Consider the following 18,574-nt stretch of genomic DNA (forward strand, 5'->3'; position numbering starts at 1 on the left):
AACTGCAAAATGGTCCGAACATATTGATTTAGTTGTTCAGATTTATAGCAAAGTTGTTTGAGATGACTAATAAAGCCTCTTGAACGCAATGGTAAAATGTACTACAGTAAGCCCCCGGGATAAAGCTTTTTCATTTTACGTTTTGGACTAAGATGTTTAATTTGTCCCCAATATACAACATCAACAACTAATTCTTTCACCTATCCAAAAACTGTCATTATTAATGATTCGGGGCACCTGCGGCTGCCCCGTTGGCACCAACAGCCCTGGTCGCTGATTGGCTCCTTGCCACCTTTTAAACCCCCCGGCTCCCTGTTACCGGTGTCAGACCGTCCTGCGAACCTACGCTTTTGCTAGGCAAGCTCTGTACCTTCTGACAATTTCCTGCCCTGTTTCTCCTTCCTGTTACCTGTTGCCGACCTGTTTCTGGACACGTTTCTGCCCTGCTCTTCCGTCCAGGCCATCGACCTGTTTAGCCCTGTTTCCTGCCTGATATTTGTTGCGACCGTTTTTTCTGGACTCGTTACCGCCCTTGCTCCCCCGTCCCGGCTATCAACCAGCTTTCCTGACGCCCACTTCCATCCTTGCTCGACACGGAAGTGCCACTTCCGTGTTCCTGCCATCAGCTACCCGTGTGCGACGATCATCGGATCGTGGAAGCAAGCACTGCTCTCTTTCTCAATAAAACTGAGTAAAACGAACTCTATTGGGTCTTTTCTCCGTTCCTGGCTTGTGACAAAAATGTATATAAGTCAAACTTTGTAAGTTTGTGAATATGACTAGTTATGTCTTTAGGATGTCTGTTTGCTATTGGTCAATGTCATATGACATAGTGATATGCTATTAATTTGTGTCACAGCATCATGAAAATATAGGTATGCCATTCGCTGACCTCCCTCCCAAATTGCCTTTTTCTTTCTTCATTCAGGTTAAAGTCTTGTTCGCTTTGCATAAAGACTTAGCGAGTCAGTGATATAATACTTTTTATACCGATTTATTCGCTACGGGTCCAAGGACTTGCCCTGATGCTACAAGGAGAAACATAAAACAAAACTACTAATGTTATTTTTAGCATTTGGCGACAGCAGAGGTGCCCACAGACCTGTACTGAAAATTGCACACTAGTGCTGGTACATTGATTTTCTAATGTTTTTGTAGTGGTTGACTAAGTATGTTCGACCCTACTACCAGTAATTAACCTGGTTATAACAAAGAAACAATATAGTAATAACATGATAATTTGTTATTTTAGAAATGCTCACCGTTTAAAAAAGGTTGGGAACCCCTGAGCTAAAGGATTTTCAAACATTATAATGTACTTATAGTCTAAACACTATATTTTGTGTTTGTAGAACTGTTTTTATCTATCTCGGGTGGCGGCTAGGTTGAAGATTGATGTCGATGGCCGATGAGATTTGTGTCGCTCAGTTTTCAGCTAACAACCAAGCACGGTTAGTCCTCAGAAAGCAGGCTAACCGTGATTGGTTAAAAGCTGAGCACTGGACAAGTTTGATGTCATCATTACTTGAAACTAGAGGTAGGATTTTGGGCCCTGGCCTGAACTAGACCTGAACCCAGCCCGAAATTCGTGGAGGATCTAAATGGCATACACTTACTTTTACTCAAGTAATTCTTTAGATAAAGAAAATAGTTACCAAACTGTCAGTTTAACTCAAAATCACTAAATCCAAATAAATGTTCCTCCTCCATGTTGGGGTTAAAGACGCGCGGATTCCTCCTTCCACCTCCCTCACGTCAGATGTCATATCTTGCTTCTTGCCAATAGCTTACAAGCTTTACAATTTTTTCTCTCTGCTTTTTTTCACTATTTGCAGCCTGTAATCTTCAGAATTTGTTTTTCTTTTGGGTACCATTTCGTTCGCTCTTTCGCTGCACATCGCCAAAATGCGTTGAACTATTCATTGAGGCGCTGCACTTGTAAACCCCAATATGCGTAGTTCAGCCGGTACACACAGTTCGGTGCGAATTACGCACGGTCAAAGTAAAGATTTGCGTTTACTTTAGGGTTTATTTTGGGCTCGTTTATCAAATCAAGTTAATCCGTCGGGTTTGGACGGGTTTATATACCCGCAACTCGGGTCAGGTCGGGATTCATTTTTTTCGGCCGGATCTTACCTCCACTTGTAACCAACTCTCAAAAAGGATACCCCCATAACAAAATAGATTTTGCTTCTTATTTCATATTCTATAAACAAATTAATACGAATTTTATGTTTTAATTGTTTGTCTTTAATGCTTTAATTACGTTTGAAAGCAGCATTAACATGTTAACACGAGATTTAAAGCAGCCATGTTTAAGTCAAAACATTAAACAGGTCGAAATGACCGTTTAAAAAAAGAAAGATATCATATTAATAATAGGTACCAGGCATTCGCTATAATGATGCAAAATTCTGAAGGCCCGCATGAGTCAACAAGTGTCTAAAAATAGTCACAGTAAAAGCTGAAATTATAGCATGAAAAGCTCAGGACTGAAGCTCACTCGCAGACCTTAACGGGATAAGCAGAAGGGGATGAATGATTCAAAATGTTAGGAAGGGCTGCATGTGGGGAAAGCAGAGGAGCACATCTGACTACTTGGAGATGAATCAGAGAATTTTGATGGAATACTACCTAAAAGCTCAGTTATCTAGCAAATAATCTCTAGATTATTGTAGGATTGGGATCGAAACTGCTTAGACAGCAATTTTCAGGTGATGTAATACAGTAGACCCCCAGGATACAGTGACCCCGCCTTATGCATTTTCACTTTACAATGTGGAATAAGAGGGGTTTTGTTTGGTCCCTCATTATGACATTTTTTCACACTATAAAACAATCGAAAACTAAATGATTTGTGTGCCTAAAAATTTAAAGATTAATTAATGTGCGGGTTACGTGCCTACAAGTTGCTGGTCTGCTATTGGTCGACATCATACATGTTGCTGGTCTACTATTGGTCGACATCATACATGTTGCTGGTCTACTATTGGTCGACATCATACATGTTGCTGGTCTGCTACTGGTTTGTGTCACAGCTTAGTGAAAATGCCGATATGCTATTGGCTGAACTCCCGACCACAATTTTTATTCTCTTTTTGTTCGGATCAGAACCCTGTGTAACAAACTTGAATTTGTTGAGCTAACGGTCCTAAGACTTGCAGTGATGCTAAAGGTAGAAGTAAAAAGGCTGAAGACAATATAGTTGTCATGTCCAGCATGGTCGCCGAGGCGACCGGCTGGCCCCGCCCCCTGGGCACCGGCTGTAGCAAATCGTCTCATTTGCGTGTGTGCTTCTTAAAGGCGAGTTTTGGGGATAGCCGGTGGCTGGTTCATTGCATTTTCTGTTCTGCATTAATCTGTTCTGTTTGACGTGAGGAAACCTGTGTTTGCCCGTTCTGAGTAAAAGCCTGTTTTGGGAGTATTCCTAGTCTGAGTTCCTGTTTGCCTGTAAGCCTGTTTTTGTTTTGTTTTGTCCTTGAGTGTTGGACAACTTTTATTTTGCTAAATAAAAGTAACTGGTCGTTACGCGATTGAGGTCATCCTTCCTGCCTCCTGCCTCCGATCTGGTCCGATCCCGTGACAATAGTTGAGAAAATAAAGAGATGCGAAAAATGCACATTGTCAGACTTGCTAAGAAATTAAAAAATTGGAAAATAATTACGAATGAGGAGACTAAGTTAAGTCTTTCTAAGGGCATAGCCATCCTCACAAGTTGAAGCTTAAAATCAGTTGTAATTTTTCACTTGTCTCCTCGTGCCGGTGCATTCACCCGTTAACTGCACCATACCAGCTTAAGTCACATCACAACAATAATAATTTAGTTTTACTCATTCATCCATTATCTGCACCGCTTATCCTCAGCAGGGTCACGGGGGTGCTGGAGCCTATCCCAGCTATCTTCAGACAATGGGCAGGGGACACCCTGAACTGGTTGCCAGACCGTCGCAGGGCACACTGGGACAGACAACTCACTTGCTCATTCACACCTAGGGACAATTTTACACCGGCCAATTAACCTTAAATGTAAGTTTGTAGGAATGTGGGAGGAATGGGAGGAAACCCACGCACGGGGAGAATATTTCAAACTCCAAACAGGAAGGCTGGTAGCTAGATTTAATCACATGACCTCAGAACTGTGTCACGGACGCGATAACCACTCATCCACCGTGCTGCCAGTTTTACTCATTTATAATGTTATCAACTCATCTACACATATATTTTATAAAAGTACTTACTATATCATTTTTTTCTGGAGTACCAGGGGTTTTGAACGAGTTAGCTAATTAGCATAGATTTATACCCCCCCTAGGAACCGATTTATATTGTATCCCAGGGGTCTTTTGTAACTATAATTGAGTGAAATGTATTCAAAAGCGGCATTACATGCTTTCGCAGAATCGGGCCAGAGTGCTTGGTTTCTCTTGGTTGCGTCTTTGTCGGAACCAGCGCTGAATCGTTCGGATGTCCCAGTCAAGCTGCTTGGACAGACCTTCCAGCCTTTTTTCATCTGGATGCTGGTTTGAAAGGAGATGTTTGGCACGTTAGTCGAAATGCATATTGTTCTTGTCTTTTTCTCAATAGAGTGACGTTCCGCAAGCAGCACCTTGGTGATGGCAGTGAAAACCTTCTCCAAGATGGCGTTGGGTTGGGCTTTTTGTGGCCCGTTGGCTTGAATCTTTAGGCCTACAGCGCAAGGCCTGGCAATAAACCTGAAATAGAAATTGGCTTGATTACAGATGGCACAGTGCTCCTTGAGATGTTTAAAGCTTGTGAAATCTTTTTTGTATCCAAATCCAGATTTAAACTTCTCCACAACAGTATCTCAGACCTGCCTGGTGTGTTCCTCGTTCTTCATGATGCTCTCTGCGCTTTAAACAGACCTCTGAGACTATCACAGTGCAGGTGCATTTATACAAAGACTTGATTACACACAGGTGGATTTCATTCATCATTGTTAGTCATTTAGATCAACATTGAATCATTCAGAGATCCTCACTGAACTTCTGGACAGAGTTTGCTGCACTGAAAGTAAAGGGGCTGAATAATTTGGCACACCCACTTTTTCGTTTTTTTTTGTTTTTTTTTAAGTTTAAAATATCCAATTAAGTGTGTTTCACTTCATGATTGTGTCCAACTTTTTGTTGATTCTTCACAAGAAATTTCAGTTTTGTATCTTCATGTTTGAAGTCTGAAATGTGGCAAAAAGTTACAAAGTTCAAGGGTGCCAAATAGTTTCGCAAGGCATTGTAAATGGGTAAAGATAGGAGCGCTGAAAAAAAAGGAAATTATAAAGGAGGATTACATTATACTGTTATGGCATTGCTTGGTCGATGGTTGGCTCCCTTAAGCAATTCCGGTTTTAGGGGCACAATTTCCTGTGGTGTGTCTTGGGCAAGTACAGCCTGGTGATGCCCAGCCCTCTCTAGGTCAACATATGTTTGCACCCGGTCTTTAATCGGGGACCTTTCGTGTTACGGGCGAATGTGCTAACCACTACACCTATCATTCATTTAAACTTTTGTGATGATGTAATTTCAGCCTTCCGTTTTCTGCACTGCTTATCCTCATTAGGGTCACGGGGGTGCTGGAGCCCATCCCAGCCATTTGCAGGCAGTGGGCAGGGGACAGTGTGTATTAGTTACCATTAGATGTAGCTCTATTGAAAACGAGTTCTACAAAACAGAAGGAAGAATGCAAACTACATAGACCCGAAGTGACCAAACTGCAAGATGTTCCTTTGCATTTTTTGCCCAGCCTTTCACGAGGTTTTGGGGGTACCCTTAGCAGCAAGATGGCTGACAAATATGCAAGCTCCCTCTAATTGGGGCTCATGTTATGTCAAATAAATTCCAATTTCTCAACCTACAAGTACTTCAAAAAATGCATGTTTATATTATGGGTCGTTTATTTTTGCCTGTTATTTAAAAATGAAGATTTTTGTTACCATGAGGATGTGCTAAATAATTCACTGTCCCTTTAACTGGCACTGTATCATTATAGCACACTATCGCAGTGTAAATCAAAGCACTAAATTGTGGATGTTATGATACTGTTTATAATCATTATTTATTAACACTACTCAGATATATAGAAATATGTTTGATATTAGAATATATTTTTAACGACCATAGGAAATCAATACCATGATAAAATGTATTTACACATGTGATCCATTATTTAAAGCCACTCTGAACATATACTTTAAGAATTAGACAAAACACCTTAGAAAGGTTATTTTTAATTGGAATACATTACCGTATGTGTAAACACCCAGTACCTTTTTAAGATATTTGAGGTTTGAGTGAGAAAAATTTAGCCCCACACCTACTAACTTAGTAATAACACAGTTACAACATTGTAATGACACACTAACAGTTATTTTAGAAATACATATCAGTATTGAGTAAAACTGCCGCATGTCATCTGTAAAGAGCGGGATGACGCTTTACCCTGAAAAACAACAGCAACCAAATGATGAAGGTGCTGCAACTGAATAAAACCAGGAAGCTTCTCCTGCTGCTGGTGTCCATGGAAACCAGTACTCTGTGTTCCATGTGGGGAGCACACCCCTACCCACAGAAAAAAAAATGCCTGGGTAGGAATGGGCAACGCCATGCTGTACTTGCCCAAGACACACTGCAGGAAGTGATGGCCCTAGGAACCTAGCGGTCGAGGGTTCCGAGAACCATGATCTCAAACTGGAAACCATTCGCACTTAATCTAAGTAGTTCTCAGCTTCAAAAATTTGTGTGACCCCTATTTTAATTTTTTTTTTTTAAATGCTAACACAAAACATTAGCAGTTTTTATTCCTTTCCTAAAGGGGGCACTGTGTAGTATTTGACCACTAGATGTTGCTAGTCAAATAATACAAACTGTTCCTTTATATCTTAATTACTAATTTGTCCTGGAGTGTCACAATTAACCTTGTTGTTAACAATGTACACTACATTTGTCATGATTACTGATGTGACTCAGCTGTGCCCGCTCCTTTGGCGCCAACTGCCTGGGACTGTCCCTATTTGAACCCACTCCTATCTGTCCCCATTTGTCAGTCCGTCTGCAAACCTCAGTTAACACTAGGCAAGCCTTTTCGACCCTGGCTCCCACCTGTCCTGTTTTTTGCTCCCGTCTGTCCCCCGGCTTTACCCCGTTTTTGATCCTGACCACGTCTACTCTCCTTTCCTGGCTTACAACTCGATTCCGACCCCGACCACGTTTTTGCTCTCCTGTCCTGGCTTCTGACCCGTTTTCTGTTCCTGACCTCACCATTGCTCGCCACAGAAGTCCAACTTCCGCGTTCAGAGCGACTTGCTTCCCGTGCCTAGCGAACGCCGGATGGTGGGTACAGCCCTTCCTCTTTCCTTTAATAAAACTTGTGAGAAACGTAACGCAATTGGGTCCTGTTTCCGTTCTGGTCCTGACAACATTATTATAAAAACATATTAATATCATGATGAAATGCTATTTTAGAAATGCATAACCAACTGTTAGCCTTTCACACTAGTCAAGTTTATTTGTATAGCCTTCAATCACAAGGAGTCTCAAAGGGCTGCACAGACTATTATGACACCATCCCCTGATCTAAAACCTACATGAGGACAAGGAAAAACTCAATTAGCAACAAAAACAAGTACCTAAAAAGGATTGGTGAACCCTGGACAAAATCTGCACTTACTAGGAGTAAAACCAACGTTATAGATGAAATGTGTGGTTAGAAATAACTATGACTAGCTTTTAACAACCGGACTGTGACTTGTATCTTGAAGGATTTTATACATTTGACTATAAAGGATTTTATACGATTGAATACAAGTTACATTTATTGAGTGCAATGAAGATTTTCACCGAGTAGGCTATAGTTCAATGACAGGTCGCGCTTTTCCGAATGCAGAATATCTTGTCTAGTTCTGTTGATAACAGGACTCTGACGGAGGACGGCAGGCGATGTTTTGAGAACAAGGCCCTGATGACGTAGAAACGCTCGGTGTTGTTTTGGTTAATTCCAGACATCGCAGCGCTTTTCTCCGAGGTGGTGGAGCCCGGGGGGCTTCATTGGCATGCCCGTGGGAAGAGTTGGCACACCAGCTTGCGGAAAGACGTGGGCCGAGAGAAGAAAGGCTGAGAACTTCAGAGAAGGCTTGCCAGAGATGCCAACGACACTAATTCGGCCATTTTTGATGGAGTACACTAAGTTAAATTGTTAAAGAACTTAAATCTGCCCTGTGTGAAAATGTCGGCTTTTCTTGTTCATCGTTTCCATCAAGAAAAGAGCGCGCATTGTTGGGTGAATGTAGGTTGTTTTTGCTTAATGGAGTCAGATAACTAATTCGAACAATTTGGTAAACGATACATTTTAATATTAATTCCCAACACCTTCCATCACAAGAAGTCTCAAATGGCTGCACAGACTATTATGACACCATCCCCTGATCTAAAACCTACATGAGGACAAGGAAAAACAAATACCTCAAAAGAATTGGTGAACCCTGGACAAAATCTACAGTTACTAAGAGTAAAACCAACGTTGTAGATAAAATGTGTGGTTGGAAATAACTACGATTCGCTTTTAACAACCAGACTGTGACTTGTATCTGTAAATTCATATTATTCAAAAGACAAAATGGCCGGCTCACTTTGCACAATGTTGCCTATTTCTACACTACCGCATATTGCATTAATACGATCCCAAAACTGTACGTAACATCCTACATGCCCACACTTCTTGTGTAAATATTGTGTCAATTATCACCTTTATTTTCTTTGTTTTCTTTTATCCTCACTGTTAAATGTGAAACTGGAGTGCCACGTCCAATTTCGTTGTCACAATATGTTCAACCCATTTTGTATCAATGACAATAAAGGTGTATTCTATTCTATTCTATTTATTGCTTTCCTCAAATCCGAATTAGAATATTTTTGCGTGTCATAATAACAACAAAGCTTCGGAGTCGGTTTCCTTTGCATGGCCCCTCGTTGCTTTGTGCTGCACCGTCTGCAAACGAGCTAGAATAACACGGGACGTTGCAACACGCACGCATTCAAACTGGGATTATGCGTAAATTTTACTCAAGGGGGGCATTTAAACAGGAATGCACAGCGAGTTGATGATGGGGCAACTACTTGGAGCTCCAATGCGGCGGCGAGGGCCTGCAGGAGGGATATAGCACGCCGGTGCGAGGGGGGTGGGGGCGGCCGAAAGCACTCCTCGGTGCTATTGTTCCGAGGGAGAGGAACCAGCACCGTCAGCTGCAGAAGAAGAAATATTTGAGGTGCAACTCACCTTTCGAAAAGCAACCGGACCATGAAGATGCAGAAGGCCAAAGGGCACGCCAGATAGAGGTCCTCGGCTTGCGGGAACGTCGCCTCGTCCGTGTTCTTCAAGTCAGCCCACGTTACATTGTGGGGGAGCCAGAAGCGCTCGTTCCAGAACCAAGCCAAGATTCCGGACATTTCTCCGCACTGGATCTGGACGATGAGATGGAGCCCTCTTTGAGTGGCCGCCGAAGCTAACGATGAGGATGACGGGATGACTGCTTGCCGACTACTCGCTGACTGGCTGGTCCCGAATCGCCGGTGTAGACTGAGCTCCTTCAGTGAGGGTAGTGAGGTGTCGTTCGCGAACGTAGCGGCTCGATAAACAGACTCCCCACTATTCGAAAGCCGGTTCCTTTCGAAACACTTCTTTTTCATTTGTGATTGGTCAATAGGCATTTTTTCCATGGATTCAGTTTTATTGACTTTCATTTTGTTGAGTATATAAAAGGTGAAAAAAAGTTTTTTTAAACACGTCACTTTTTTTTGGTATTACTTTTTTACTTTATTAACATTTTTTGTTGTTTCTTCTGTTATTTCCAAAAATGTCAATTGTATATATTTTTTGTTGGAGGAATCAAACCTCTGTACAAATGTGTGTGAGAAATAAAAAGTTATAAAAAAAGAGGATTTTATCCCTTTTTGTAGATACAGTACTTGTTTAATGAAAATAAAGTATTTTAATTATTTTATTCATTCATTTATTCAAATATTTTAGTTTGTGCAGTTAACATTTTTTGGTGCCAACTTTGTCGCTTCGTGTGTCCACAACAAAAATACTTCTACGGAAATACCACCCCAGAAATACCACAAAAATACTACCATGGATTACTACAAAAATACCACTTAACTATTGCTTTGGAAACGCATGAAAAAATACTTCTACAAAAATACTACACAAAAACTACAAAACTAAATATCAAAGTTAGTATTTAAAAACATATTGTGTGGATTCCATTCTGTTTTTTTTATAGAAATACAACTATACTATGATACAAAATACTTCTACAGAAATACTATCCCAGAAATACAACTCCAGCAATATTACAAAAATAGTTAAGAAATATCTAAAAAAAAATACGACTATGGAATACTACAAAAATACCACTAAAATATTGCTTTGGAAACGCATGAAAAAATACTTCTACAAAAACTACAAAACTAAATATCAAAGTTAGTACTTAAAAAAATATTGTTTGGATTTCATTCTGATTGTTTTTTTATAGAAATACAACTATACTATAATACAAAATACTTCTACAGAAATACTATCCCAGAAATACAACTCCAGCAATATTACAAAAATAGTAAAGAAATATCTACAAAAAATACGACTATGGAATACTACAAAAATACCACTAAAATATTGCTTTGGAAACGCATGAAAAAATACTACAGAAATACTACACAAAAACTACAAAACTAAATATTAAAGATTGTGCTTGAAAACGGAGACCTCATATTATTTGGCTTTCATTCTAAAAAGAATAAAAAAAATATAGAAATACTAAAAAATAGTACGACAGAAATACTACCCTAGAAATACTTAAATACAACTACAGCAATATTACAATAATACTAAAGAAATATTAAGAAAATACTATGGAATACTACAAAAATGCTGCTTTGGAAACACATGAAAAAATACTTCTACAGAAATACTACAAAAATACCAATACATAATACTATAATACAACACTATTAGAAAAATATTACAACATAAATACTACTACAGAAGTATCACAACAGAAATGCAAAAATACAATTACAGCAACACTATAAAGTTCTACTACGCACATACAACAGAAATACCACAAATATGAAACTACAGTAATACTGTACAATAAGAATACTACAGATACACAAAGATTCTACTATGGAAATACTACAAAATACAACATAAATGGTACAAAAATACTAAAAAAATAATACTGCAGTGATATTGCAAAATTACAGAAATCCTATAAAACTACAGTCATACTACAAAAATACCTTAGATATGCGACAAAAAATCTTCAATCAAAACACTACAGAAATACTATGGAAACACTACAAAAGACTACTGCAGAACTACTACAAAAATAGTGCAAAATAAAACTACAGTAATATCACAAAAAACTACAGAACATCAACAAAAATCTGACTCAAGAAATACAACAAAAATACCACTGACTTAATAGTATAATACAACACTACTAAAAAAAACATTACTACATAAATACTACTACAGAAGTATCACAACAGAAATACTGCAAAAATACAATTAGAGCAACACTACAAGAATTCTACTACGGAAATACAACAAAAATATCACAAAAATGAAACTACAGTAATATTGTACTAAATAAATACTACAGATACACAACAAAAAATCTACTATGTAAATACTACAAAATACAACATAAATAGTACAAAAATACTAAAAAAATAATACTTCAGTGATATTGCAAAATCACTAAAATATATAAAAACTAGTGTAATACTACAAAAATACCTCAGATATACGACAAAACATCTTCAATCAAAACACAACAAAAATACTACAGAAATACTAAGAAAATACTATTGTAGAACTACTACAAAAATACTACAAAATAAAACTACATTAATACACAAAAAAATACTGCACTTTGACAAAAATCTAACTCAAGAAATACTACAAAAGTACCACTACATGATACTATAATACAACACTACTAGAAAAATATTACTACATAAATACTACTGCAGAAGTATCGTAACAGAAATACTGCAAAAATATAATTACAGCAACACTTCAAAAATGCTCTCTTATGATTTTTTAAAAAAAATTCACACTTGAAAGTGTCTCTACTTACAAATGTTTCAGGTTACAAAGCTACTCCCAAAACGAATTACATTTGTAAGTGGAGGTAACCCTGTAGTATTTTTGTAATATTTCTGTAGGTGTTTTTTTCTCCGTATATCTGTAGTATTTTGTACTATTACTGTAGTTACTTGTTACTTGCAGTTACTTGTACTGTGGTTGCACGGCTGACACCGCCATCAGTGTGGGAGTCTGTGTGTGAGAATGGGTAGGTGTGAAGTACATTGTAGAGTGCTCTGGGATTTATTTTATAATGATTTGTCGTTGAACTGAGAAGTCAACATTTTTAATGGACATTTTTTGGTTTTATGGAGATTCTGAGTTGCTTGATTTTAAAGATGTTTAGTATAAAGAGAGCTTAAATAAGTTAAAATCTCCTTATCCTTATTTTCTTTCATTTTTTTCTTTCATTTTTTCTTCTTTTTACATTAGCTGCTTCTTCCCTTTATTTTTTATGTCTTTTGTTACTCTTCTCTTTTTTCTTCTTATGTTTCTTTTCTATTTTTTAACTTTTCTTTTCAATTGTCTTTTTCCCTTTTTTTCTTCTTTTGATTATCTTTCACTAGCTTTTGACTTCTTTTGATTTTTTTACATGCTTTATTCTATTTTCTTTGGTTTTTCCTTTCCTTTATACTTTTTTTTGTTGCTTTTTTTCTTCATTTCTCTCTTTTTACCCTTTTTGCTTTTATTTTTTTCCTTTTTTGTTTCCTTTTTTCTTGCCTTTTACTGTGTTTTCCTGCTATTTCTTCATTTTTTTCTTTACATTTTTTCTTTTATTTATTCTTTTTTCTTGCGTTTTCTTGCATTTTTTCCGTTTTTTTCTCTTTTTACTTAATTTGTTTCTTTTGACCCATAGTTTTTTTTACTACTTTTTAATTTTTATATACTTTCTTTTTTTCTTATGTTTTTCATGACCTTTCACTTCTTTTTTCCTGCTTTTTCATTTTCTTTCTCTTTTCCTTTTTGCTTTTATTTTTTTCTACTTTTCTTTCTTTTTAGTCTTTTTATGATTTCCTGCTTTTTCTTTGTTTTTCACTTTACCTTTTTTATTTTCTTTCTTTTTTCTTTCTTTTTCTTTTTTTCTTTTTTTCTTCTCTACTTTATTTTCTATTTTAAGTTTTCCCCCCTAGTTTTTTTTACTTCTTTTTAATTTGTACATGCTTTTCTCTTTTATTTTCTTATTTCTCTTATTTTGCTTTTCCTTACCTTTCTAATACTTATATTTCTTGTTTTTTCTTTGTTTTCTCTCTCCTTTCATTTTTTTGCTTTTATGTTCTTCCTTTCCTTCTTTAGTCTTTTTACAACCTTTTTCTGCTTTTTTTTAACCTTTTTTTGCTTATTTTTTTCAAGCTCTTTCTGTTTTTCTTGCTTTTTAAAATATTTTCTTCCTATCTTTTTTTCCTTTTATTTTTTTTTACTTTTTTGTTTCATTTTTCTCTCTTGTCTCTTTCAAATTATCTTTCAACCTTTTTCCCTTATTCTCTCTTTCTTTCTCCTGATCTCTCTTTCGATCTCTCTTTCTCTCAAACTCTTTTTCGATCTCTTTCTCTCTTTCTTTTGAACTTTCTTCTTCCGATCTTTCTTTCGAGCTCTCTTTAATTTTGTTATCTGATTTTTTTTTCATGTTTCTTTTTTTGCACTTTGTATTTTCTTAATTTTTTTTTAGAAAAAAATGAATCCCCCAACTACTTTTTTATAGTCCTTTTGTGCCTAACGTTGCATAATAATCCATTATTCACGAACACAAACCCAGAAGTGCCGTTTGGGACCCGAAAGAGTCGGCTCTTTTTAGTGAGCCGAGCTGGAAGAGACGCTTCTCTAAAATGTACTGCAATTCCTATCACTAGTGTAGGGAAGTAGACCCAGTCTGGTACTCGCACGTGATTGGTCCGTTTTGACGTCAAGAAACGAACCAGGACATGGTGGTTTGTTTTTGTCCCTAAATAAATAAGACATATTTTCACTGCACAGCACAAATTCTATTACTTCCACACAAAGTGACAAACTAAAGTGTGGTTTTACATTTAATACTCCCCACCGCCCAAAATGTACATACACTCTTAACAAGAGCGGAAAATGTTGCCACCATTTTAAACGCATAATAATGCTTGATAACAGTGACCTCTGTTGATTAAATTTAGCATTACAGCTCAAGGCTGTGAGCTACAATTTTTAAAAATTACATATATATTTTATGAAAATAGCAATGCACAAGCAATAATACAACGATAAATACTAATACATAATTATATGGCTAATGTGTGGTGAAGTGATGGTTACGTAAGTCATGATATGTTATTTTAACTATGTAATAAAATTGTAGGCTTTATGAGGTACTTAACAAAAAACAGCACCCAAACCTGAAACGAGTATTACAGAGAAAATTCTTAAACTGTTTAACTATTTATTTGGCTTTTTTTGTTGCCGCTAAAATGTATTGCACTATATTATTGCACTACTGTTACGATGGACTTACAATTTAGACTAGTTTCCAAGCACTACTTTGTATCTTTGCATTCTTTATCTTTTTTACGTGTTTATCCTGCAGTACAATTTCTAATCTGGTAAACAATGTTCACTACGTTGTTGTCAATCACAATAAAGACAATTCTAAAATCCCATTTCACAAAACTACGTGTTAAATTTCTGAACTGGAGGTGGCGCTAATGCATAAAAATGTTAATTTCTTTCGATCAATGAACGTTAGGCTATAATCATGTCAAATAAAAAGCGCAGGGAAAGCAACATAGACTTTTAAACAAACAGAAACATTAAAAAGATAGAAGATGTTAGATATTTTTAGCGGTAAAAGTGTTTTTGAAAAAAATATTGCTTAACATATAAATATTTCCAAACATTAAAACACAAACAACGTATTCAATTATATGAGTATGATCGTGGTCTGGAAGTACGTCAATTCTTCGTCACAGACAATTAAAAACACATTTAACTTAGTCATGGTTTGAACACAATTTGCACTAGTCAAGTCAAGTCACGTTTATTTGTATTGCCCTTTAGCACAATGAGTCTCAAAGGGCTACACAGACCACAGATTATAGCAAACTACAAACTATTATTACCCCTGATCTAAAACCTACACAAGAGCAAGGAAAAACTCAAAAACCTCAGTGTGAGGAGAATGAAGAAACCTTAAGAAGGGACAGCACGAGGTAATCCCCCTTCCAGGACGACCAGGCTGCAATAGATGTTGCATCAACAAACAATAATAAACAAAAGTATAAAATAATCAAATAAATAAAAAATAAAAATAAAATAAAAAGGATGACCAATAACCAAACTCCCAGTTGGGGACCTGGAAGGCATCTATTCCTCAAACTAGAGACTCTAATGTACTTGCCCTCTTGCTTGGTTGTCCCTTCCACTTCTCTTTCTACTCTGGATAGAGCTTGTTTGTGTGGTTTGTCTGTAAGGAGAGTAGTACCCACCATTGTGGGAGATCTTCAGAAGACTGTCCTTCAGGTTGAAGGCAATGCTTTGGGCAGAGAGTTTTTGTTTCGTGTGGTCCGTGGTCTGGAAAACCTAGCATAATGACTGTCATGTGATTTTCAGCATGCTACCATGCGTTTGCTGCACAACCACTAGCACATTGTCCACAATGAAGTCAAAGGCCATGCTCTACACAGACTCCAGCGACTGCCGCATGATCCTCTTCATGTATTTTATGATCAGATCAAGCTTCTCTGGGTCCTTGTCCTTCCTCTTGCTTGGTTGTGCCTTCCACTTCTCTTTCTACTCTGGATAGAGCTTGTTTGTGTTGTTCTCTGAAAGGAGAGTAGTACACACCGTCGTGGGAGATCTTTAGTTTCTTGACAATTTCTCGCATGGAAAAGCCTTCATTTCTTGGAACAAGAATAGACTGTCTGGTTTTACACTCAAGTTCTCTTTTTCTGTCTAATCTGGTAGTCTTTAAATATTATGCCTTGGAACCTTTTTGACACAAATGTCACAGTTGCCCATGGCGCCCAATTGGCCCCGCCCGTTTGGCGGCAGCTGCGACTCGTTGACTGATTATCTTCCCTCCTATTTAAGCTCAGTGCTCTCACTCACCCTTTGTCAGTCTGTCAACGAACCTCTGCACTCGCAGGACGTGTGTTTTGACTCTATCCGGTATCCTGCTTGTGTATCCTGTCCGGTATCGCTCGCGTCTGTCTCGCCCTGTTTGATATCTAACTCCTATCTCTAGAATTGGGTATCGTTCCCTTCTTTCTCGTCCTGTTTGATATCGGTCTCCAGTGTCTGGTATTGTTCCCGTCTATCTCGCCCTGTTTGATATCGGATTCCAGTCTCCAGTGCCTGTTATCGATCCCGTCTGTCTTGCCGTGTCGGATACCTTGCTACAATCTCCAGTATCGGGTATCGTCCCCGTCTATCTCGTCCTGTTTGATCTTGAACTCCAGTCTCCAGTGTCTGGTATCGATCCCGTCCGTCTCGTCCTGTCTGATGTCTGTCTCCAGTCTTCTGTATCTGATATCAATCCTGTCTGTCCCTTCCTGTCCGGTATCAACCCCATCCGTCCGGTATCTGCTCGTGCAACTGGTAACGATCTCGTCAGCCTCTGGCTTCCTGTTGTTCCACGCCGGACTTCTGCCTAACTTCTTCCGCCCAGAGATCGACGAATCACTGGCGTTTGTGTTAACGTGCATGACTGCCCCGTTCCCGTAAAATAAAGCTTGTGTGAGAAACGTTACGCATCTGGGTCCTCCTCCTGTTCTGGTTCTGACAACAAAGAGCCATAAAAGCAAAATATTATTTAGTTTTTTTTGAGCCACACACCATATATTTTAAGTAAAAATTTTCAAAAATTCACCATACCCGCTCTCCATACATACATACAAGAAAATGTCCAGTGACTTGAATATTTGTATTTCGATTCAGTAGCTCATGACTTCACATAACTTCATAGGCAACTGAAGAAACATTTCTACCTTAAATCTCTTTTAATACCCTTAGGTATGTCCACCTTATTACTCAAGTTACCAAAATGTCATTCATCTGAACAAGAGATGAGCGAATGCAGCGCCAGAGAATTTAGACAAAATCAAATGTTTACAGAGAACTGGTTAAATTTTTTGTACGACGCCATCTAGGATATTTTTTCATGCGTTTGCACATACTACTACAGTAATTCATTCCTAATCGTGAAATATATAATAAATTACAATTTTCAAAGAAGGATTATAGAGGGGTGGGCACAGCGGATGAGTGGTTAGCATGTCTGCGAGACAGTTCTGAGGGCATGGGATAGAATTCAGCTACCAGCCTTCCTGTGCGGAGTTTGAATGTTCTCCCCGTGTTTGCGTGGGTTCCTTCCTTGCACTCCGGTTTCCTCCCACATTCCAAAAACATGCATTTCAAGTAAACTGACCGGTCCAAATTGTCCCTTGGTGTGAATGAGCGAGTGAGTTGTCTGTCTCTGTGGGTCCCCTGCCCACTGCCCGGAGATGGCTGGGATGGGCTCTAGTACCCTCGCGACCCTACTGAGAATAATGGATGGATGGATTATAGAGGTTTCTGAGGGGGTCATGTGTTGTAAACGGCTGCAATATTGGATTACACGCAACAACAAAAGAAGATGAAAAAGGGACTTGATCCATGTCTTCTAAAGTTTAGACGGGGTTTCGAAGATAAGATACAAGATAGAGTAATTAACAACTGAAAAATGACAAGCTGTAATCTGTAATCGAGTCCACTTTCTTTTCTTATAGTTTATATCTCCGAGTACGAAATAGCAGGTAAAAGGCAGGACAAGTCAGACTATCCTGATGAAAATAGTATCGAAAGTATTGATAGGACCTCTCATGTAGTCTACATCCAGCCAACCTGAGTAAATATTAGATGGGTGTAATTTTACCTTGACATTCGGAATAGGGCGAAAAAAGCTCTAGTTTGCCTGTCGTTAAAATGTTCCGGGCTAAAATCACAGATGACCCAGCATTGGTGAGATATTTTCAGGTCAGGTCTGTGGGCATCTGATCTGTCCTTTTTTATTTTTTCCCCTTTTTTCTTGAATTTTAAATTTTGTCTCATTTCTTTTTTTTTCATCCTTCTATTGTCTTTTTGTCGTTTTTACTTTTTTATTTTTACTTTCTTACTTCTCTTCTTTTCAAAAGTAATAAAGTGCATTTTGGTCAGTCCGAGTCTCTTATTTTGTCTTCTTCTTTTGTGCTTTTAGCACTTGTTCTTGGTGGCACGACATTACACTGTGACATCTAATGGGAAAATAACACATATTGTCCCTTTAACTTTCATATTAAGGTAGGGGCCTTGGAGAGCAATGTTTACCTGCAGCACAGGGTTTAAAAATATATGTGTCACATTCAGTACAAAGGGTAGACCTAATCGCGTAACGTTTCTCACAAGTTTAATGAGATAGAGGAAGGTCAGCGCCCGC

The 18,574-nt window shown here is 38.0% G+C and overlaps 1 protein-coding gene across 2 annotated transcripts in view; it reads right to left on the reverse strand.

Annotated features, from left to right (window-relative positions):
* Positions 1 to 9,586, reverse strand: part of cers6 (ceramide synthase 6) — a 29,925-nt gene extending 20,339 nt beyond the window's left edge. For both annotated transcript variants that reach the window (XM_088353211.1, XM_088353210.1), the window contains exons 1-3: positions 9,286 to 9,586; positions 4,607 to 4,712; positions 4,387 to 4,517 (exon numbers count right to left, since the gene is read on the reverse strand). In XM_088353211.1, coding sequence (XP_088209337.1) covers positions 4,387 to 4,517; positions 4,607 to 4,712; positions 9,286 to 9,455 — 407 coding nt within the window. In that variant the 5' untranslated portion in view covers positions 9,456 to 9,586. The remainder of the gene's footprint in view (positions 1 to 4,386; positions 4,518 to 4,606; positions 4,713 to 9,285) is intronic.
* Positions 9,587 to 18,574: the final 8,988 nt, after the last annotated feature.

The sequence above is a fragment of the Urocampus carinirostris genome, chromosome 14 (assembly GCF_059441175.1).
Source record: "Urocampus carinirostris isolate Australia breed hairy pipefish chromosome 14, RoL_Ucar_1.0, whole genome shotgun sequence".
Classification (NCBI taxonomy): Eukaryota; Metazoa; Chordata; class Actinopteri; order Syngnathiformes; family Syngnathidae; genus Urocampus; species Urocampus carinirostris.